Source organism: Protopterus annectens, chromosome 1.part2 (genome assembly GCF_019279795.1).
Source record: "Protopterus annectens isolate FY-2018-M chromosome 1.part2, PAN1.0, whole genome shotgun sequence".
Taxonomy (NCBI): domain Eukaryota; kingdom Metazoa; phylum Chordata; order Ceratodontiformes; family Protopteridae; genus Protopterus; species Protopterus annectens.
In genome coordinates, this window is record NC_056727.1 from 87,082,334 (window position 1) to 87,108,164 (window position 25,831).

The 25,831-nt window shown below is 36.3% G+C and overlaps 1 protein-coding gene across 1 annotated transcript in view; it reads right to left on the bottom strand.

The window, feature by feature from the left end:
* Window positions 1–12,635: 12,635 nt before the first annotated feature.
* BCL11A (BAF chromatin remodeling complex subunit BCL11A) overlaps window positions 12,636–25,831 on the bottom strand; it is a 359,617-nt gene continuing 346,421 nt past the window's right edge. The window contains exon 3 of the mRNA XM_044054948.1: window positions 12,636–18,378. Coding sequence (XP_043910883.1) covers window positions 16,379–18,378 — 2,000 coding nt within the window. The 3' untranslated portion in view covers window positions 12,636–16,378. The remainder of the gene's footprint in view (window positions 18,379–25,831) is intronic.

The following is a 25,831-nucleotide window of genomic DNA, read 5'->3' on the forward strand; positions in this document are numbered from 1 at the left end:
CATTGTGGGGATGTAAGTTTGTATACCTAGAAATAGCCAGTTAACAATTTAAAAGCATAGTAAGCTCAAACCACACAACCTCGGACTGAGAATGTAGCTTAGTGAAGACAATGTAAGGGGTGGGTATATGATATAAAGGTTGATTGTACTAATTGTAGCATGATTGTGTTTCAGCCTACTCTACCATCACAACTGTATCTATCACAAGCCACAGCTGCCCATTACCAAATTATAAGAGAAAGAAGTAGAAATAATAAGAAAATGAATGGTATCAGAAAAAGAGAGCTGGGGAAAGTAAACAAGAGGAGAGCTAAATAGGAAAGAATAAGATGATTTCAACAGATGGAACACTAAAAGTTTTGTCATATAAAATAATTTAGTCTTTTCTACCAGTATAATATATTTTCTGGGTTCCGTTTCTTTTTTTTTTTTTTCATTTCTTGGTTTTCTTTAGAGATTTTGTTCTAACTTAGGTCTTCTTAGGTGCATATTTTTACAGCAGAACTCTTACATTATTTATATTCTTATCTCATTCTAGTACTAGGTCAGTTAATATAAGATAGTTCAAAAGACCTAAATCTGTTAAACTAGAAATCTTGTAGATTCCATGTTTTTTTTATTTCACATTTTTAATATTTATTACTATTTTACTTTCTATCCTGCATAAACCACGTTATTACACTCCAAAGTATACTTAGAGGCAAGCTGTTATTAGTTATATACACTGTAGATAAAAATATACAATTTTTTTTCTTTAAATGAACTTATTGTTGGCTATATCCTTGTTATCAATAAATATTAATGGTTTAAACAAGCCAAGGAAAAGATTCAGTCTGTGATAATACCAAAATATCAATAAGTCTCAAATAATCTTTTTACAGGAAACTCACATAAAAACATAAAAGAGATATTTGGAATCCTGGCAATTATGCAATATTAGCACAGTCAACCTTTAAAGTAAGAGAAGAGGTGTAATGATACTCTGGAAGAAAAAATATGATACAACTACAGACTATTTATAATATGAAGACCAAGATGGTCTCTTGACATTTATAATTATGAAATTTATAAATAGATCATCTACCCTAGTAAATCTACACTGGTTTAATGGAATGGGTCACAACCTAGCCCAAAAAAACATTTAGATATTATACTTACTAATTATGTAGAGATTTTGATAATGGGTTATACTTTAATTGTCTTCTAAATGATCAAGACACAAGTAATAAAAGAAAACCTAGAATGACACCAATGGCCAAAGCACATAGAATTACTCAACTTAAAGTACACATTCAATTTTAAAGATCCTAAGTCATTACATTTTACCCACTATGCCAACAGATTTAGTACCTAGACTAGAATAGACAGATTACTATTCTCCTATTACTTAATTTCAAAAAATACATGGATTTAATATCATTTCATGTCCTATTTCGGATCATAAAGTCCTGATTCTTGAATTTTGGAATAAATTTGAGAAGTTACCATTCATAACTAGGAAACCTCCTTATATAACAAAATTAAAAGAGTATAAAACATGGTTTACAATATAATTAAACTTCTTTAATAATAATACAGGGGATATTAATATAGTTATGATATGAGATTCTTTAAAAAAACTATATTTATGATAAAACATTATTGTGGTTAAAAAAAGGAAACAAAAGAATGGGAATAGGAGATAGCCAACATCCAGACTCAATTTTTAGACATGAAAGCCAAATATTCTAATAAAAACCCATGCTAAAAAAATAGAAATTGTAAACAAAAGATATTCAGATATTTTATCACACAAAACAACCATGGCTTTAAAAAGGTTAAAATTCCCTCTTAGTTATGTCACCTAAACATGTGTATAATCTTACAAGAATAATCAAAATTCAGTCTAAAAATAATAACATCTTAGAAATTAAAAATGACAAAGATAACATTTCTATATAAATTGGTGACATGCCTGAAGCTTTAAAAATTCTTTGTACTTCTCTAAACCAAACAAGAATATTAAACTTGACTTTTCTGAGTCTGATTTTGATTAATCTCTGACCAAGAAGATCCCTTTAGTTTTAAAATGTAACTTATACAACTTAATTTCTCTTAAAGAGATCACTGAAAATATTAACTAACTCAAACCCAATAAAACCCCAGGTACAGATGGTATAATAAATGAAATATATAAATTATTTCATTGTGTATTTTATCATTTTTTTTTCACAAAACAAGAAATACAAAATCATGAAAATATTCCGTGATTCATGGAAATACTCATTAATCACTTATATTGTGAAGGAAAATAAAAATCCCAAGCTCTGTTCTTCCTATAGACCTATCTCAATTTTAAACAATGATTATAAAATGTTTATCTCTATTCCATCAGAGAGAATAAAAAAGCCATTATCACAAATAATTAACTTTGATCAATCCAGTTTTATATATCAAAGACATGATAAAATTAAAAATTTGAACTCTCATAGATTACTTAAATACAAAAAAGAAAAATCCCTTTTAATAGGTTATATGAAATATTTCAACTCCCTTAACTGGGATTATCTAGTTTTATTTTATTACTTATTACTTAAAAATACATACAAAAATAATAATGTTTATGTTAAAATTGGTCCTTTCACCTCTAATCAGGTATCCCTATTCACGGGTACTATATAGGGACGTCCACTTATATTATTTACACCTATATTATTTGCATTGGCTATTGAAATCTTACCTATCTTAATTCAGGCAAACCCTAGTATTCAAGAACGTGGTTAAAGGCCAGTGTGTGAGAGCAGCCCGAATGTCATCAACAAGAGCAATTATGTCACAAGAACTAGATTACATCAATAAATTATTCATGGAAAGGGGCTACCCAACCGACATGCTTGAAGATGTAGTTGAATATGTCAGATCACAATGGGGTGTCAAGTACAATTCACTACTAGGGAAAGTCGATACCAACATAAAGATTAGTAAAGTAACTAATAGACGAGTTTGTGTTATTATGTTTAACCCGTACACTAACATTGTTAAGGAAATTTTACGCAGGCATTGGTCTATTTTCAATATGGATGAGGAAGTGAGAAATATAATAGGCCATACTCCCAATATAGTATTAAAAACTGGACACAATTTGAAGAGACATATTGAAAGATGTGACAACTCTAAGCAAGGGAAACATTGCACATTAAAAAAGACACAAAAATGTGGCTTTTGCAGACAGTGCCAATACATTAATGTTAACCCTAGTATCAAACTGATGAACATAATGAAAAGTACAGTGAAATTCAAATTTGGAAACTGCAACAGCCAAGGAGTAGTATATTTAGCCTCATGTACTGAGTGCAATGCTTACTACATAGGGAAAACAGAAAGAAAATTAAAAACCAGGATTTATGAACACACTTACAAGATTAAAAAAGGTGATGAGAAGAATGCACTCAGCAAACACATAATAGTCAACGGAAATGATCACGGGTTTAAATTTGCCATTATAGATCAGGTAGATAGATCAAGAGGTGGTGGTAATTGGAAAGCCAGATTAGGGGCTATGGAGAGCAGATGGCAGATATGTCTTGATGCCACTACATTTCCAGGAATCAATGAACATATCAGTCTGAAACCATTTTTAGTATTAGGATCCTCCTAATTTCGGTAATGGGCAGCTGTGGCTTGTGATAGATACAGTTGTGATGGTAGAGTAGGCTGAAACACAATCACGCTACAATTAGTACAATCAACCTTTATATCATATACCCACCCCTTACATTGTCTTCACTAAGCTACATTCTCAGTCCGAGGTTGTGTGGTTTGAGCTTACTATGCTTTTAAATTGTTAACTGGCTATTTCTAGGTATACAAACTTACATCCCCACAATGTGAGGATTTTGTGAGGCATACAGTAGGATTCATTATACAATAGCAGCACAATAGCAGCTTGTTAATTTTTTACAAAGCTCTAGTATTTCAATCCAGGGATCTTTCTAATCCAAATAGGCACAGTTTAGTCCAATGTATTTTAGTGGTATTTTTCATAGTAATAGTTACATTGCATATTTAATAATATTTTAATAAATTTTATTAAATACTTGCTCACATGATTCTTATGTTGAGGTAAGGACATCCAGCCTTTGTATAAGTATGTATTTTCTATATACATGCGGAACATCGCCTTAACATTTAAATACATTCAAATACATTTAAATATGTCACAATTATATGTTACAATTAATGTATTTACAATCAATGTATTTATTATTTTATTATTTAATGTTTTTAATGGAGTTGATTATTTAATCACTGCTAATTGTGGCGCCTTAATCTGTATAAAAGTGAGCTGCAACTGCTACTCTTTGGTTCTGACGAAATCTGGAAGGGACAGATGAAAGCGCTTAACCTTTGTTGATGCAGCAGTGTACGTGATTTATTTTAAGATCGTATTAAACGTGGTTTTTTGTATTCTACTGGTGGTGACTTTTGCTTCATCTCCGCATTGCCCGAGTAACCAGGTACTGGGATCGGAACTTTGTGTGGTTGGTGTGCTTGTTACATTAAATCTGTACCAAAACAGCTAGTTGTGTTATTTTCCACAGCAAGGATGCCTAAGGAAATCCTCACTGACAAGAGGACTCCATTTATGTTTAGAATAATACGCCCACTGTGCCTTTAGGGTCAAGAAATTAAACCCTCATAGGTTAATAGATGTTTACTAGGCTAATGACCACAAGGGCCTTTTTAAGCCTAGCCATGCATCCCAAATCTCTGATACCTTTGATAAGTGTAAGGAAGGACCTGCGAGATAAACCAGTTACAAGTTACCTGTTTGCATTATAGACATAGGTGCCAGTGTATAATCCCCAAAAAGATGGGTTGCCGGAGCATAAGAAATAAACATGAAAATCAATGTTGAGAAAGTTTTTGAGGAAGATAAAAAAATTAGGACTTTTTGGTATTATTTTTTATTTAATTATTCCTGACTAAGTTACCCTGCCTTTCACATATAACTGCTTAGAACATACTGCAGCTCTTAGGATATCAACCAATTTTTTTCCATCTTACTTTTAAAGTCTGCAACATCTAGTCCAAGACCACCAATTACTGGACAGCCCACATTCTGACTCTCAGTAGTCATCTTGGCATTAGTGCTTCTGTTTTGCTCCTGGTGAGACTAGGAACATAGAGATCTTATTACCTGAAGGCTGCTGATCACCAGAAAGCCTGATAACTGCTTCATAGGTGCAAGGTTGAAAGTTGTGCTTATATTCTGCTCCTGGTGAGAGAAGGAGCAGAGGGCATTGATTCCTGACCATCTCTGACTGGGCAATGAGTGTCTGTGTGGGACCTTCCTAACTGGTCTGGTTGCAATTCAAGGAATCTACCAAGAAAAAGCTACAATAAGCCCAGAGACCCTTGCATCACCTGGGACAAGACTGTGGATCAGCACTGTTACCTGCTTCTTATCTTGGGATTGTGCTAGTGTTTTGCTTCTGGTGAGGGAAGAAGTAAATATGCACTGTATCCCAGCAGTGTGTTGCTGTGGTGAGATCAGCATTAACAGCAGCCGGGTAACAGCCGATTAGTTGAATCCCCTCTTTTCATTATTCTTGACAAAACTAATTATTTCTTTTCACTAAGTATTTCTTGACTAGCTACTGTGTAACCTAACTTCAGAATATCTCCCTAAATACTTCATCCATAAATCATCAGGTTCTACTTTAGTAGTTTCCCCCTGGCACCTTGAGCTAGCATGAGTCCTGTAAATGCATCCTTGAAATTTCACCTGTAACTAGTTGCAAACAAGGCAACTAGTTTGTAATGACAAGCACTGACCCCAGGGTTGAAACCAGGTACTTCTTACATTACTTTATATTCTCACTGTGACTGTCTAACCAATACAAAATGGCCTATCGCCATGGATATGAACTTCCCAGCTATCTCCATTACCAGCATAGTGGATATGGGCATGTTGAGGCAATATAAAAATTGTCTTAGGTTTACTGATAACCATCTAATTCTCAAACAAACTAATACAGCATGTGAGAGATGTATTTACACATTGTCACTGGTGGCAAAGAACTCACATAAAAGCATTTCTAGTGTCATCAGGTTGTCAGTAATACACAAACTGTACCTATCACACACAGTACAATGCAGACACCTAGACCCATGCATGCAAATTGAGGCACTTAAATGTAATCTTCCTAAACCCAAAATGCCTCCTAGATGAAGTACACATAACAAATATCCTCAGCAGCCCCAAATGCACTCTTTCAAAACAAAACCTGCATCAGCACTTGCAGCTAAATATCATGGAGTCTCTGCTTCTCAGCTCATGAGGCAAGTTACCACACAATCCAACATTTTGGGCACTGGAGACTCTATTGTGAGACAAACTGATGTCCTTCACACCAGGCTGAGTAAGGAGAAAGTCATAGTCAGTAGCTTATCAGGGGCCAGAAACCTCCACATTATACACATACACACACACACACACACACACACACACACACACACACACACACACACACACACACACACACACACACACACACACACACTCAGGTCATTGGCAGTATAACTCAGCCATAGTCCATGTTGGTGTAAATGACCTGAGACATACCCCTTAAACTATATGAAGACAGACATCATGCAGTTCTCAGAATACATGTCCCAGACTGGTATGAGTTTAGCACTGAGCAGCATTTTATTTATTATTTATTTATTTTATTTTACATTTGTTTACCGGGAAGGTCCAACTGGACAGAGCTGTCTGTTTTCAGCAGAAGCCCGGGGAGAAAAGCACCAGAACAATTGCTAACATACTATACATAAGATATTTACACATTCAGTTATAAAAATATAGCAGACAATAACATATGATTGCATAAAATATTTACATAAGCATAGTGGTTTAGACATACAATTAAAAGTGTAGCAGGTAGTAACATTTGTTTGTTGTTCCTACAGTATGTTCAGTAGAGATAATCTTGAAGATGCACTGAAGATAAAACAAGAAAGGAAAACTAAAAAAGGAAGAGAATATAGACAAGTTCATATGAGGTGCATTGACATTTTAAGGGAAAGGTTTTTAACTTAGTCTGTGGAACAGTTAGTGGGTATAGATGGGGCAGTGGGGAGTAGGTGGCAGTGAGTTGGTAAGTACCATGTAATAATATATATAGTGTATCTGTGGAAGTTTTAAAGAGGAGGTTGGATAGTGGGTAGGGGAAAGGAGTTAGAATATGTCAGCCAGGTGCTAGGCAGTTACAAGTAATGTGTGGTAATATATAGTGCATTGTGGGAGTTTTAAAGATGAGGTTGGATAGTGGGTAGGGGAAAGGAGTTAGAATATGTCAGCCAGGTGCTAGGCAGTTACAAGCAACGTGTGATAATATATAGTGCATCTGTGGGAGTTTTAAAGAGGTTGGATAGTGGGTAGGGGAAAGGAGTTGGAATATGTCAGCCAGGTGCTAGGCAGTTGCATGTCCAGGAGTTGTTTAGGTGAGAAATAAGCTGTTTTTGAAGATGGTTTTGTTAGGTTGTACTCTGATTTGTAGTGGTAGGGAGTTCCAAGTCTTGGCAATGTTGCTTGAATACAGGGAGTCACCAGAACTGTAATGGGATTTGGAGATTGCGATTATTACCTTCTTAGTGGATCTAAGTTCTCGGTTACTGTAGTAGAGGGTGATCAGGTCTTGTAAGGCTGGAGTTTTGTCAGGTTGGTACAGTATTTGGTGAGCTAGAGGAAGTTAGTTTAGTGCTAAGGTGTTAGGGAGTTCTAGTCAGGAAAGCTGTTTAAGGGCCTGACAGTAGTGGGTGCGGTAGGAGGAGTTTCTGGCGAATTTTGCTATTTTGTTGTAGCATACTGATAGCTTATTTAAATTGCTCTTGTTTAGATTAATTAGGACAGATTAATTAATTAATTATTAATTAGATTTTACCATCTCCAAGGATGATGATGCCACAATACTAACAGAAGATGACTGAATTTAATAATAGGCTTAATTTCTGGTGTCATTCTAAGGGGGTGCAATATATGTCAGCATGGAAGGAGATGTACAACAGACCACACTGCTTTGCAAGGGATGGTCTAAACCTCTCCCTCTCTATTAGTTAAAACATTGCCTCTCCCACAGTGCCATTTTTAGGCAGTAGCAAACTGAAAGTATTTCCGGCATAGCCAATCAAAACCAAGAAAATCTAAAGGTGTTACTGCTCAATGCTAACAGTCTAAACAAGAAACTCTACTCCTTACAAGCTGTCCTCACTCCAAAGAATTATGACATCTGTGCAGTTACTGAGACATGGTTTAAAGCCACAGTGAGCACACCAGCAGTGCAACATTATAATGTCTTCACACATTTGGGCCAGCTATTACACTGGTGGGGGCTAAAGATGAACATGTCTCAATTTACATAAAAATAAATAGCTCTCAAGGATGGTCAAACAGGATGATGCACTTGAGTGTCTCCATGTTCAAATGACCATAACTAAAACCTCATACCACTTGTTTGCAAGTTGTAGTCCCCCACTATGACCCAGGAAACCCATAACACAGGTAAGCACGCATGTTTTGTAAGTAAACATAGCTTACTGCAAACACTAACCATCCAACACAATACATTCACGGGCAACTTTAATTGTCCCACTATTAACTGTGAATCATATAAGACACCAAATGTGCAGGCATAGATTCCTGAACTTTGTAAACACAAACTCCCTGGACCAGAGTATCAATACACTGACCAAGAGTACAATCATACTGGATATGGTCATCACTAATATGTGACAGTGCTGCATAACCCCTGATGTAATATCCTTTCTGGTAAGGTCAGACCAGAAATGGGCTTCTTTGAAGAAAAAATAAAACCTAGTACTCCAACTAATCCTGGAATGTTCAGGAACTACTCTAAGGCTAACTTCCAACAACATTTAGTGATAACCTCACAACATTTTAAGCCTCCATAAACCATAAGAACACTGCTGCCTACAAGAAACTGTTCACAGAAGCCCTATACAAACAGGTTAATAGTTGCATAGAGGCAGCAGTACCCACCAGGAATAAGTATAGAAATAACTCAGCAAACAAGCCAATCTGTTGCAGTCACAACATCAATTGGTTCTACACCAAAAAAAAAGAAAAAAAGGCAAAAATTAGAAGGTGTAGCACCCAGAAAGATAAAAGCACTCTCATCAAACTAAACAAACAACTCAGAGGAAAAATAAAGTCTATCTACAAAGGCCAAATTTTAGGTAAATTTGGCCTCCCAGGCCAAGTACAGCCAAAAGGCATTCTTTAGCTATGTCCACAGCATCAAAGTCAATACACAATTCTGTGCAGAGCTCATTGTTAGTAGAACTACCAATACTGAGCCAAAAGATGTAGCAAACCCACTGGCAGACAAATTCAGCTATAACTTTATACCTCTTTCCCCCTCAACCTCCTCTCAGGAAATATCATCAAATATAACTCCCCCCTAATATCACTAGGGAACAGGTCCTCAATATTCTCTCTACGGCTAAGAACACTGCATCAATGGGCCCAGACAATATCCAGGATGCCTTCTAAATAGCATGAAACATGACGTATTAGGCCCACTGGAGTCATTATTTAACTGTAGCCTCCAAACAGGCTTTGTGCCTAAAAAATGTAGAACCGCAACAGTTATCCCTCTGCACAAAGGGGCGCCATCTACAGACTCTGGAAACTACAGACCCATAAGTCTTACTAATTTCATGTCCAAAACCATGGAAAAAATTATCATGGAAATGATCAATAAAGACATAGGAAACCTCCAGGCACTGGACCCAACCCATTTTGGTTTCATCGTGGGCAGGTTATGCCTACTCAAAGTGGTGGACATCTTTGAGAAGGTCACCAAAGCAATGGATGAAAGCAAAACAGTTCACACTGCCTGCCTTGACCTGGCCAAGGCATTTGACACAATACCCCACTTGGGCATTGCTGACAAACTCAAGAGGTTAAGTATAACCCTCATGTCATCCAGTGGATAGCCAGCTGGCTCACAGACAGGACCAGGAAGTTAGAATTGTGAAGTCCACCTCTGCGAAGAGGCCAGTCACCAGCAGAATCCCTCATGAATCAGCCCTTGGATTGCTGCTGTTTGGGATTTATTTCTCTGAAGTCAAGGCCAATGTCAAGGGACTCTGGCTAACCAAATTTGCAGACAACTGCAAATTAGGAGCAGTTATAGAATCCTTCACTGACACGAATGTTGTCCAGGAAGGGCTGAGACAGACAAATAACTTGGGTCAGAGCCATGGACTAAAACTAATGTAAAAAAATGCATAACAGTATCTTTCCAGAAGTCATCCACTCCTTGTAACTATCATATTGACAATACAACCCCAAGAGTACCCCAGTAGTCAGTGACTACCCGATGCCTAGGGATGATGAACTAATAAAAGGTTATGGAAGGCAAAATTCCTGACATTAGACTTAACAAAGCGACACTAGCAGATCCCTCTAATGGATGAAGCAAAGAAATGACACAGTTTTCAACAATGGAGGGCCTGCTGCAATGTTCTGTCCTTTCTTTCAAGTTATATATAGTGCCTCCAGCCTTTTGGAAAGTTATGTTCAAGAGTCCTAAAACTCCATGTCAGATATGCTACCATTTACCAAAATAATATTATAATATACTCAGAGAATTGGGACTCCCATCTAGCTAAGGTACAGGTTGTACTAGACTCTCTGAGACACTTCAGATTAACTGTCAATGTCAGCAAAAGCAAGTCAGCCATGACACAGTTAAAACATTAGGCCATGTCCTTAGTAGGGGGACGTCTAACCCAAGAAAGAAAAAATGGAAACTGTGAGAAACTGACTTTTTTCTTGGCACCAAAAAGCACGTGAGTACATTCTTTGGGTTGGCTGGGTACTATTATTTTGCATCAGCAATCTGACCAGTTATATAGTTGACAAAATGGAAGACATCCCATAATATGAACTGAACAAAAGAGGCAGACAATGGAAGAAAACACTAAGTTCAGAGCCTGCCTTAATCTCTCTAATTTTCCACTGGCTAATTACAGTATATACTGATACAGCAGATATATACCTAGAGGCAATGTTGCCGCAGAGTTTGTTAGGGAAGAGCATCCGATATATTTCCTCAGTTCAAAATTAAGTACAGCTAAAATCATGTATTCTATTATTAAAAGGAAATGTCTGGCAATCAAATAAGTGTTGTCATTACTACTTTCCTGGCTGAAGATATACACTGGTTACAGAGCATGCCCCCCTGTTGTAGTTGAAGAGGCAGAAGAACAGGAACACAACAGTATGTAGGTGGGTACATTTCTTGCAGCCTTTTAATTTCATGGTGAAATGCAAACCTGCTTCAAACCACTATGATGCAAATGGCCTATCTAGGGCTCAAAGCCCATCTGTTGGGCCTCAAACCAAGGGTATCAAGCTACATGATTATTGTAACATAATGTGGTTCTTGGTAGAATGGTATACTAAAAGGATGCAAAATATAAATATTGAGGTAAATAATATATATAGACCTGTTTTAAGTAGTCAGACTTTTTTTTTGTATTGGGAAGAAATGATTTCTGCATGGTTCAGTTAACAGCACTAGTTATGTAGTTAAATGATATGTAAAAGAGAGGGTCGTAGCCCTAATAAAGCAGAGAAGGTGGACTCTCATATAGAGGCAAAGCTTGCATGGAACTTTGGTTCTGAATGTTATGCTGAGATGAAGAAGAATCTCTGTGGACACTTTGGAGAACAACTGGACCTCTTCCTGTGAAGTAACCCACAGAAGGACAGACTCAAGAAGACAGCATTTGAGATGCTGTGATTGATTACTGCTTTTTACCAATGCAAAAATGAGTTAATGGGCTGTTTTGGAAGTAAGTGTTGCCATGTTTGTAAGAGCCTTGAGAATTTGGAAAAGATGTACTCTGTTTTTTTCCCCTTTTGTTCATAAAGTTATTCTCACTCTCTTTGTTGTGTAACAGTCTGCAGTACCACTGTCTTTTTTTAATCACAAAATAAAAACAAATTGCGGGTGCATTAATATTCTACAAGAGTTATACAGCCTGCAAAATAAGTCAGAAGTGTTAGCAGCTCATAGTCCTATGTCTCTGTGCTTAACTACCAGATATAGATTGGTACCACAAACTGAGTCATACCCAGAGATGTTTTCCAAAGTTCAAAGTAAAGTGTCAACATTTGTCTGACTTAGGAGTTGAGCATTGCTTTCATTCAGCTTTATACTCCATAATTACATGGCATTATACAGATTAGTTTTCTTGGGCTTTTCCCTGCCTCGGCCAAGATCCATCTGAGAATTCCACTGTTTTGTTACAAGTCACAAGAGTGCAGTGATTTAGTATCACACATGCACTACTACACTGTGTCATATTTTAACTCTTGCCCCCACAACAAAACAATATATATGGCTTTTGTACACATAACTTCATTTATTTTTAAAGCATGTCATGACTTGTTCTTGAAACCCTTGCGTAGGCAAGCATGTATAAATATGGTACACAGAAACATCAAAACGTTAATAAACATTTTGTTTTCTGAAACAGATCACAAATCATAATTAGCAAAAATTGTTTGCACCAAATCTGTGTACAGTGAACAAATCTAAGGAACAAAAATAGAAAAATACATTTCCCATACAAACATTTTATTCTTATATCTTAAAAACATAAAAACCCTGTTTAGCAACATACATACAGACAAACTGGAATCAACATAAACAGAAGCAAAATCTTTCAGATTGTGTGCTGTGTGCTAAAAAAAAGAAAAAAAGAACTGCCCAGATATTCATGGAAAGATTGTCCATTGACTGGCTTCTTAAAAGTGGCAGCACAGCAAAGTATGAAATTGATTAGTTTATCAAAGACCTTTATTATTTTTTACAACAGACTCTCATAAAATGGTTTGCTTCACTTACATGGTTTTAGATAAAAATAATATGAAAATAAAATATTAAACAGATGGATAGCTGTAGAAATATACAAATAATCATAATTATTTTTAACATCTATATATATTTATAACCCCTGGGATTTACTAATGCTTACACTAAGTGTACACTGTTCTGACTGAACAGACAACACAAGCATAACTCCTACCTTCTTCCTCCTAATTTTAGTTTTCCTGCCGATTTTTTTTTTTTTTTTTTTTGCAGCTTAAATATTGAGGTGGATTCATAAAAGTTACCAAAAAGTATAAACTACACATGCACTTAGTGAAATCTTTCTGTGTGACCAGAAAGCAGAAAAATAGTGATTGGGATGTTCTTGAATAAAGACTGTATACACTTAGCATACACTTAGTGTAGGCATTAATGTTTTCTTTCTGCCTCAATAATTCATGTCATAAAAAACAGTGGTGAAAGATTTTATTTAAAATTTCCCAAATAATCAAATAAAACAACTGGACTTTGTACAATATACTTTAAAAATTTTATTTTTTTTTCAATAAAGGGACAAAAATGGATGTGTGAACAAGATAATGCAGACAACTGCCAAAAAAAGACAATGTTTTTCCAATAGAAATCAACAGACCAAAACAAATACAAATAAAGGCCAGGTTGTAATGACCTTTGGTCATTAAAAAAAGAAAAAATATATATAAAAGATCAAATTAAGTGCATCTGTTTTGAACAGAGCACATAAGCAATAATAAATAGTGACTCCCATAGGAAAAGATAAAATTTCAAGTTACAACAAACAGCTTTCATTACAGGAATAGAAAAGGCCAATAACAAAATATTCTGCATTGCCATTTACAAAAAATTATCAACTCAAGCTGGCGTTCTCCTTAATATGCTTTGCATATGAAATTCTTTCCAATCTAAATATAAAGCACCATTTAGTTTTTGGCAATGAAAAAAACTGCAAAACATTTCATACTGCATATGAATTTGAGATGCTGGAATGTAGGGTTAAAGAAGGTGAAGGGCAGAAGCACACTATAGAACAAACCAACATTATTAGCTTGCAGTACTGCATACAGTATGGCAGCAGAAAAAAGAAACAAAAAAGATATGTACAACTCTCTGTTATGCTTATTAGTGTGACGATCTAGCATGTTTTCCCCAAATTGCCATTAGATGGCATTTTAACTGTACAATGTCACACTTTTTAATATTTTTGAAACATACAAATAATCTGCACTATATTATCCTGCCAAATTAAAAAAATATACTGTGGCAGCCTGTGTCTTTTTCCACTACCAAAAAGGTACATTGATACCTTTAAGATAACAAGCAACAGTTAAAAATACAAGCTTCAATATAAATACTATAGTGCCTACACTAGGTGAACATTTAATTCAAATACCATATTCTAGAAATACAGAAAAAGTAGAGACCATAAATGTGTTTTAGCATAGGAATCACCATGTGTGCATTTTCCTAAATTAAGTACTATATATAATCTTAAACCTTTCCCCAATGCAAGTTTTATAGAACCTGAAGAGCTGTGTAGATCCAAGGCAAAGAACTTCCACTACCTTTTTATAAATGATGAACAATTTCTGTACACCACCAAGACAATGGAACCCTAAAATACAGTCCCCCTAAACATAATGAAATATTCTTTAAAAAATTTTAACATTTATATCTTAAAAAAAAGTTTTGTACAAAAATTCTTGCACTGTAGAAGTGAGAGCAATCGTTCATTTTATGTACGTGTAGTCTGTTTCCATTCACAGCGCTGTTGTGTTGCGTCCAAAGTAGCTGTAGGCTCATTAGTCAAGTAAATGGCTGGCAAAGTGTTTTTATGCTCGTTAATGAGATCATGTTCATTTTTTCAGCATTCTTGCAACTTTTCCCTTAAGTATAGACCTGTAAACTGGGAAAATTGTACAGTGCACTTTGTTGTCCTATCTTAGCAGTCTTATTTTATACTCAACCTCTGTATCTCTGATTAAAAAGATACAAACATCACAGGCAGAGTCAAGTGCTATCTGAACACCAACTGGGGCTGATGCTAGCTTAATCAACTAAAAAAAACAATGAATCATATTCCATGTGAACACAAATAGCACACAGTGTATGAAAAAAATTAAGTCAGACTTTTAGGGAGCACAGACATATACTGCCACTCTTTTAAAATATTTTTTACAGTTCAAAAACAAAATGATTCGTAGTTAATCATCACTGTTGGAATTAGCTTATAAACTTACTATACATGGCAATTTTTAAAGAAGGTAAAAGTCTGCCAAGCAGTGTTCATAATTCAAAATTATTTATGTTCTGTTACCTTCTAAAATCCATGGCAGTTTTTTTTTCTTTTTTTTTTATCTTTTCACACAGTACAATATGCTTTATGTTTACAGTTAGTATATTCATTTCAGCAATCAAGTGCACTTGGACATTGTTTGTGCCAGAATTAATATAACATAAGTGGAAAAAATATTCATCTATTACAGATATTAATATAATCATTGCCGTTTACAGAGAATTTGAGAACTCCAGATGAAAGCTCCCAGTACTTTTAAGCTCGCAGCAGGGACAAATTTACTTTTAGATTATTAAATGTTATGGGTTCATTGCAAAAATGAAGGGAGAATGATGATTAACTCGAACGTTTTTGGCCATTAAAAGTAGCCATTATTTTTTTAATTGTTTAATTTATGCCGCTGAGTCAGGCACTAGGTCTGAAGACCGTGTGCTATTCCCACACTGGCTGAAGCTTCAAGCTTACAAGAAGTGGGAATAATCTCCAAAATAGTTTCAGTATATATCCAAGGCACTCAGATAAAATTTAACCAAATGATAGTACAAATTTGCAATTTTCTTTACTTAAATCATTTTTTATATCCAATTAATTCTTTAAAACAACCCTTTCAGGAGAGATGTTTTTTATCTCTTTTATAAAGAAAGCATTTTCAGCACTATTAATGATCCATCCAGAAAGGGTTAACTGAGAGACTGGCCTCCCTCAATGTAACAAAACAAAACTGAACTCGGTATGTTTTAAGAATGTTTGCAGCATGGTGCCAGTTTTATAAAACAGAACAGGAAACAGTGACACATTTACTCAACACCAAATCATGGATAATTTAAACACTGCCAAACATACCATACATGCTGTCCAAATGAAAAATTAAAAAAAAACACACACGCACGCACACACACACACACACACACACACACACACACACACACACACACAACATACACAACATGTAAATTATTGCACAAGAGAAAGGCTCGAAGTTTGCATAAATGCAATAGTATTGCCCCAATACAAATCATGCATTCAAACAGTGACAAAAAAGAAGAAACAGGTGTGCTGGTGACAAGCACTTTCTAACATCCTTAGCTTCCATTTGTTTTCAGTTACGTTGTAGTAGAAATGAAACTCTGCAGAGACCATTGATGTTATTATATCCCTATTCAGTTTTTATATCATTATTCAACACTCGATCACTGTGCCATTTTTTCATGTGTTTCTCCAGGGTACTATACACACTAAAAGGCATCTGACAAATTTCACATTTGTAAACGTCCTTTCCCACCTGGCCATGTGTTTTCATGTGCCGGGTCAGTTTGCTACTCTGGGCACAGGCATAATTGCAGAGCTCACACTTATATGGCCTTTCTCCTGTGTGACTCCTCCTGTGGACAGTAAGGTTACTGCAGTTCTTGAAGATTTTGCCGCAGAACTCACAAGTGTCACTGCGTCTACCCTCTTTTGAGCTAGGCCTCCCAGGTCCAGGACCACTAATATGGGGTGTACTTCCACCACTTCCTGTGCCACTGCGGCCAGAAATCCCTCCATCCATTTCCCCAGGAGGGGTGGAAAATCGTAAACTACCATTTTCTGAAGAGTGTTCTGAAGAAGAGGCAAAAGGTGATTGTCTGGAGTCACCAAAGTTTATAAATGGATCTTTTAGCTGTCTAGAAGCAGCATACCCAGCAAGCCACTGGGAGTAAACGTTTTCTGAATTAGGCATAACTGCAGGTGGCAAATCAAAATCTTTCTCAAGTTTAATACGCTTTGAGAAAGGGCTCATGGAGCTCGGGCTAGCCAAAAGTAGTTTTTTTGAAAATCCCCCAGAGGCAGAGTCCCCAGGTGAAGACCCCCTACCATTAATAGTACCATCATCTATGCGATCTGATTCTCCTGCAACAGAGTCTTCATCACAGGTGTCTCTGTGAGCATCCATTTCAGCAGCATGATGTCCTACTTTATGCTTTTCTGCCATGACTTGATGAAATGCCTCAGTGTAGTGTTGCACTGCACTAAGGACCATCCCTTGCATTACGTCTGGCATGGACCGGCTTTCATCACAAGGCCTGGAGTTGTTTTCATGGTGGTGGGCTGCTTCTAAACTAATACCAAATCCAAAATCTGGCCTACTGTTATTTTCTGTCAACTCTTCCTCCTCCTCTTCCTCTTCCTCCTCTTCTTCATCATCTTCTTCATCTTCGTCTTCCTCATCCCCATTTTCTGGAATCATATTAGGCTCGTTCTCACTTTTAAATTTGGCTACGACGGATTTTAGGGCACTGCTAGCACTTCCAACCAGATCACTAGTACCTGGCTCAGGAGAGCTGGCTGTGGAGAGTCCGTCATCAGATTTTACAGTCATGGGTGAAGATTTGTGCACGTGTGTTTTCATGTGACGTTTCAGTTTGCTGGCTTGTGTGCATGCGTGGTCACAAAGGTGGCACTTGTAAGGTTTTTCCCCAGTGTGACTTCGACGATGTACTATTAAATTGCTTTGAAATTTAAAGGTCTTCCCACAAAATTCACATGACTTGGATTTCAATGGAGTCTGAGAAGGTGGGGGAGCTGTCTGTAGTGGAGGAAGGGGTGGAGTTGTCATAAATGGAGGCTTGTTGCTAGACTGGAATGGTTGTAGTAACCTTTGCATAGGGCTGGGCCGACCTGGAGATAAGGGAGGAGTGGAGGTGTTTCCAGCTAACTCTCTGAGTCGCCTGGAGAAATCCATAGCTGGTGGTTCCATTGCCAAAGGTCGCAGTACCCTGTCAAAGGCACTAGGGTGATGAGTTGCTAGGGCCATCTCCTCTGCACTCAACCGATGTGGATCCAAATGATGCCTTGGGGGAGGACTGAACAATGGTGGTGTAGGGGGAAAACGACCTTCTCCAAGACCTGAGCTCTCTCTTGAAACTGACCCTGGTATTCTTAGCAAGTTAAAGGGATTATTTTCGGCAATGTGAATCCCATGGAGTGGCAGCTGAGAAGCACATTCTGTACCTAGTCCTGTTGGGATCGCAACCCGTGGTGTCAAGGGGCTTCCATGGTCACTTTCTAAATATATCCTTAGTCCATGCGTATTCTGGGCATGTTGTAGAAGAAACCATGCACTGGTAAATGTCTGTTTACAGTTTGTGCAAGTGTAGCTGCTGGGTTCATCTTTACCTACAAGAAAACAAAACAAAAATTGTAAGACAACAAAAATAATTTGTATAAATTTATCTTAACAGATACATTTTTGTCAGAACTTAATTGTCATATTCAAGTCATCATCTGTATATCACTACATTATCCTTTTTTTTTTGCACTTGTTTGTTTGTTTTTTTTTTAACTGTCAGTAAATCATGCAATAAACCTAAAATGTGAACAGCTTCTTATTTTTTCTGCATTTCTTCATTGCCGCATCTGCCGCAATTTTTTTTTTCTGGAAGATAGAAGAAGATACACCTAAACAATGCATTATGTGACCTCACTAGCAAGAAATGGTGAAATTACTTTATAAGGAAATAGATTGCATTTTACATCAAAAAGGCAGTGACTATGCATTAATAAAGCATTGTTCACTGGAGCAGTTATCATTTTACTACACAAATTTTCTATTTCATTTTTTACTATGCAGCATAGTTGTTACTTATGATACTTCTAAAAAAATGGCAACTGGTAAATGTGTTGGACTTTCCCAGTTAACAAATGTTAAATAAAGCAATCAATCCATCAATCAATAAATATATAAATGTTGGCACAAGGAAGTTTTCAGACATAAACCCAATACTAATCAGTGAACATCAGACTTGGCTGGCACCTACAGTTCACTGGAAATTTTCATATGCTGCTTGACATACCATGGGTACTAGAGATAAGTTACCATTGGCATAAAGAAAGGAGCAAACCTTATCTCACAGAAGAAATTCTAGTGATAAGGAATACTTCCATTTGATGACTTTAGGGTTTCCTCCACACTTTTCATGATGCAAAACCACTGAGGTGGAACAGCCTCAGGTGAAGCCTACTGAGAAAAGCTGTACCAAACAGCAGATAAAGTGGACTGCCAACCTAAAAATAATAATGCTTGACAAAATCATGCCAATTTATCCAAGTTGTAAATCTACAAATGCCTGGATAAACCACCTCAGCAGACATGAGTGCAACAACATTAAAGGTTAATCCAACTACTTCACTCGAACAGCAGATAGAAAATATACGAATACCAGCAAGCCAGTGATCCCAAACTGAATTTTTGTTTAATAAAATCCACACAAGTCTGAATTTCTCAATTAAAGGTTATTTTATCATTTCAGGAGTGTGATTTTATTTCTCTGGAGCACCTGTTAACTTGCTTTGCCAAACAACACTGAAATAAATTTGTTTAGAATTTGCTAACAAGATAGGTGAACTGATCCAAGGACTGTTTTCAAGCATGGTCCAGGCCACATGGCAAAGGCACAATATGTAACAAATTTGTAAAGCTTATTTTATATATAGTACATTTAGATGCAGGTTACTACAGTAGATTTAGACACAGGCCTAATAACTCATAATAGAAAAGAAATTAAGAAAGAAACCTTACTGAAGTAATTTATCAGCTGTACATAGTAGGTTATTACCCATTTCAATTCTAGTAAATATAATATCAATGTCCCTATAGATGAGAGGGTTAACGCAAAAATATTTTTGAAACAAAATCTAGCTGGTTCACAAAAAAATCACATTGGCTTCAGAATATGCTATTATTATTATTATTATTATTAGCTTACCTGGACCAGTACATACTGGACATTTTGGTAGTTATGATTTTAATGGATAGCCAGCTAGCTAGGCAGGCTAGGGGACATGCAAACACAGAATAGCAAGTTGTAAATAGGTCATTCAGGAATATTAAAATGGAGACTAACCTCTAAGCTTTGGGATTGGGTCCTTGTTTTTCCATCTCCCAGATTTTCCTCCACTAAGCTTCCCTGGATCCTCCCACCATTGTCTGTAACTGCCATTAAATAACTGACTTGTTGAATGTAATATATTATAACAAGAACACTCGTCCATCTATATTCTTATTCTTCTTTCGGCTGCTCCCGTTAGGGGTTGCCACAGCAGATCATCTGTTTCCATTTCTTCCTGTCCTCATCCATCTATCTACTTAACTAAATAGACTACTTAAAACTTCAACAAAGTGTCTTTATTCCTCCCACATGGATGGTATGAGAGAGAGTCTCTTAAATCTGCTAGCTAAAGTCATTTTATCTAGACTAATCCTTTGTACTCTATTTCTTGTTAGTCCCGTCACCCTCTGAGTCAAAGGTGGGATACCAAACTTGACTCAAGCTTTCTGGATTACCTCTGTTTTCTAATATACTGAAAGGCCTGAAACTAGATTGGTACCATCTTCAGCTGAAGCTAAATCAGTTTTGACCCATACCAGGAAAAATAGACTTGATCACATCTTTCAATCTTCGACCACATTATAACATTTCTGCAAACCTTTAAACCTAGTAGGAATGCAGTACACATGTATAAATACCACCTCTGATAAAGGTATAATGTTCTGAGGAAGAGTGTTGTGAGCACTGGTCTCTCTGACAGAAATATACCTGTCAACTAACACAACATGTGCTTTTTCTTTAGTTAGATAGAAGGCTACTTATAATGCTCAGACATTAGCTGTAGCAAAGACAAAGTTATAACATCTGCAAGTTCATCTTTAACAATATATCCTTCTAAACCTTCAGACTCTGACTCACCCTCTGAATCATAAGCTAGAGTTACATGTGCAGGGAGAATTTCTGACAGCAGACTGCATTGTAAAATGACACACAAAGTTTCGGTTTAAAATAAATCTTAGCTAAATTCAGACATGGATGTGATTTTGCTAGGAACAGCATCAGAATAACTATTTCAATCAAGACTAATGTTACAAATAGAATTTAACAACTGTGAATTATTTCTTTTGAAAGGGGCCACTGGCAGGTGAAGCTATACTTATCACTTTTTTAAATTAGTTGATCAATTAATGCCATGAATAAACAGCATCAGAAATGAAACACAAAAATATAATATTATCTATTCAGTGCCCTCAGCAGAAAACCTTTCTTTTAAAAATTAGCATGTTACTTTTTTTTTTCCAGGTCACATTTGGAAGCAAAAAATAAACACATACATACATGTAGTGGAAATGTTAATTATGCTTTTACAGCAAAATGAGACAAGTTCCGCAGGGTTTATTGGAACCCATAAAAATGCCTTCCAAGATAGTAATACGAATAGCTACATTACAAAGAGAGGTTATCAAACATTCACTGAGGTCCTGCGTGTTTCACAGCATAGAAACCAGTCATAAAATAGACGACTTAAAACACAGCAAAAACAAGGGAACGCAGTCTCCTATTGTTCCACACATATCCACAGGCTTTCGATAAGACAGAACATAACATCAAAGACCGTTTTTGTTACATCATGGGAGAACTGCAAGGGACATAGCTCATTTTGCCTTTACGGCTACTGCTTGAGTAGATAAGAATAATGCTTATATGATCATATCCAACAGGGAATAATGCCTTTACAACCATATCCAACAGGGAATAATGCTTATTTAACCATATCCAACAGGGAATAATGCTTATAAAACCATAATAAAAATAATGCCTTTATAACCATATCCAATGGGGAATAATGCTTATAAAACCATATCCAACAAGGAATAATGCCTTAATAACCATATCCAACAGAGAATAATGCCTTTATAACCATATCCAACAGGGAGTAATGATTATAAAACCACATCTAACAAGGAATGAGGCCTTTATAACCATATCTAACAGGGAATAATTCTTATATGATCATATCCAACAGGGAATAATGCCTTTATAACCATATCTAACAGGGAATAATGCTTATATAATCACATCCAACAGGGAATAATGCCTTTAAAACTATATCCAACACTGAATATTGCTTATATGATCATGTCCGACAGGGAATAATGCCTTTATAACCACATCTAACAGGGAATAATGCTTATATGATCACATCCAACAGGGATTAATGTGTTTATAACTTTATCCAACAAGGAATAATGCTTATATGATCATGTCCAACACGGAATAAAGCTTTTATAACCATATCTAACGGAATAATACTTATATGATCACATCCAACAGGGAATAATACCTTTATAACCATATCCAAACAGGGAGTAATGCTTATTTAACCATATCCAACAGGGGATAATGCTTATATGATCATGTCCAACAGAGAATAATGCCTTTATAACCATATGCAAGAGGGAATAATGCTTATATGATCACATCCAACAGGGAATAATGCATTTGTGATGACCCACCTCTGGACCAGTAATCAAGAAGCCTCAATCTTCACCACTGGCAACAGTGGGGGATGTACACTGGAAGGATAACAGGTACACACACAGTATTTCCAGATGCAGCTCTCTGCATCAAATGCAGTTTCCCTTAAGAGTACACAGAGACCACAGTTAGTCCAGGGCTGGTCTCTCCCTCTATTTTCAGATCCCAATAAGACTCCTCACTGGCACAGCAAGAGAGTTGAGATCTCAGCCGAGTGACCATGCCAAGACCTACCAGTACCCTCTCTGTCTAACCAGTGCTTTGTGTCCCTGGCAAGTAGCTTACACACAAACTTTTTGAGGTTTGATTTGCACAGGTTTACTAGTTATGCCCCCTTCTGCCCAGACTATAAGGTAGTTATCACTGCCACCAGCCAACTTCTTGTCAGTTACTTTAAGCCCCTTAACAAAGGGTGTCAAATCTTACTATGTACTGTTACTGTTAATACAAATGGTAGTATCAACAGCAAGGCTATTAGGAGGGGCCTGTACAGTGTCACCAAATAAATATGCAAGTACTCTTAAAACTTATATACCTCTACACAGATCAGCCATAATGACAGATTTAAATATATTTAATAAATAATAAAAAAAAAAAATACTCAGTATATATTCACAGTGACATCAAAGTTCAAAATCACAGGAAATATTTAAAACAGCATTGCAGGGAAATCTCAAATAAATAAAGAATAATATCTAAACTAAGCTTTGCTATATTCCTGACTGAATCTAAAAGAATTACTATACACCAGGTAACTTACTTAATTAGAGTAAAGCAGATGTTGTGCTGAATGGTTCTTGTCAGGTCCAAGACTGAATACAGAATGTACTATCTCTCTTAAGAGACTCCTCAGATTAATATCTCAAATATTACTGCTGGGATAGCTTGCAGAATGACATCATGTCTTGACATTTTACTCTAGTTCCAAGGTGAAACCCCCACTGCTAGAACCTAGCAATATTTAGCATCTACCTGTAAAATACATAGACCTCAGATCTTTGGCAGATGCTGGAAGTCATAAAACAATTACATTCCTCTACATTTCAAGACTAGTAATTATTTCACCCTAAAGACAATACAGAAAGTTCCCTAGTACACACATTGTGTCTCTTGTTGCACTGAAAACTGAAAGATATCATCTTTTATTGCATAGCCATAAAGTAATTTAATTTCAGCTATTTTTCTGAAGTTAACCTCCTGTATTCCAGTTTCCACAGTTGAAATATATTTAAACAATTACAATAGTGCATGCACATTTCTGTTCTATTCCAGTAGGGCACACTATGGTTACATTTCAAACAGCACTTTGCAAAAACCTTTTCAATACACAATTCTGTATCAGCAGTTTGATATACACATGACATACAGTTCTAATACATTTGTAACATAAGCATCTTATATAAATCATGTTGATATTCACAAATGACATATAATTATTTATAAATTTCCAGATAGCTGTGCTGGCAGTATCCCCTTTGTCACAGCCTTTATAACCATATCCATCATGGAATAATGCTTATATGATCATATCCAACATGGAATAATGCCTTTATAACCATGTCCAACAGGGAATAATGCTTATATACATGTGATAGAAAAACGGTACCACTATGTCACAGGTGCTGACAATAGCTATAGTACCACTTAGACTTCATAAACAAGATATTCAGTTTCATAATTATCTGCCTTTTCTGTGGAAAAATGTGCAACTATGTGCTAAAGCAGTTTTATGTAAAAGCTCATAATGCACTTGCAGGAGTACAAATAGTTATATGAAGTACACTTTTTGCAGAATGTGAAGCATCAGCAGAAGGACAATATACATTTAATACAATGCCTATATTGTCATAGCACTTGTAGCAGACAAAAATGGGTATCACACACATACTGATTACTGTCTGTGCAATGCTGTAGTAATATGATAAAGCCCCACTTTACAATGATATGCTAAAGCTCCATGTTGCAATGATACACTAAAATATGTTACATCGATACTCTAAAGCTAAATATTACAGGGATACTCAAACTCCATGTTAGAATGATACCCTAAATCTTCATGTTACAGTGATACACTGACACTCAGTGTTGCAGTGATATTCTAAAGCTCCATGTTACAATGATACTCTAAAGCACCGCCTTGCAGTAATATCATAAAGCTCCATGTTACACTGATAAGCTAAAGCTCCACATTGCAGTGATATGCTACAGCTATGGTTGTCAACCGTCCTGTTTTTCCCAGGATGTCCTGGATTTGGCCATCTGTGTCCTGTGTCCTGGGAAGGACCTTCCCAGGACGCCATATGTCCTGTTTTTTTGCACAGCTTACCAAAAGTTACTACGTTTTCTCATAATCACTGTTTAAGTAAAGCATGGTATCAATATCAGAACTGTGCCTGCCAACCATCTCGCCCAATCCTGAGACCTCAGTGCCCACAGCAATTTGCCGACAGCCCTACAGACCTGTTCATTACACATGCACGCTGTTCCTTTACAACTGAGCCTATCATGGAGGAGCCCAGCCTGCTGACCGGTGTTCTTACTCATCAGTGCAACAACCTGTCAGCAGCATTGCTAACTTGACATTTTACTCTAGTTCCCAGGTGAACCCCCCCCCCCCCCGCTAGAAGCTAGCAATACTTAGCATCTACCTGTAAAATACATAGACCTCAGATCTTTGGCAGATGCTGGAAGTCATAAAACAATTACATTCCTCCACATTTCAAGACTAGTAATTATTTCACCCTAAAGACAATACAGAAAGTTCCCTAGTATACACATTGTGTCTCTTGTTGCACTGAAAACTAAAATATATCATCTTTTATTGCATAGCCATAAAGTAATTTAATTTCAGCTATTTTTCTGCAGTTAACCTCCTGTATTCCAGTTTCCACTGTTAAAATATATTTAAACAATTACAATAGTGCATGTACATTTCTGTTCTATTCCATTAGGGCACACTATGGTTACATTTCAAACAGCACTTTGCAAAAACCTTTTCAACACAAAATTCTGTATCAGCAGTTTGATATACACATGACATACAGTTCTAACACATTTGTAATATAAGCATCTTATATAAATCATGTTGATATTCACAAATGACATATATTTATTTACAAAATTCCAAATAGCTGTGCTAGCAGTATCCCCCTTTGTCACAGCCTTTATAACCATATCCATCAGGGTATAATGCTTATATGATAATATCCAACATGGAATAATGCCTTTATAACCATATCCAACAGGGAATAATGCTTATATAC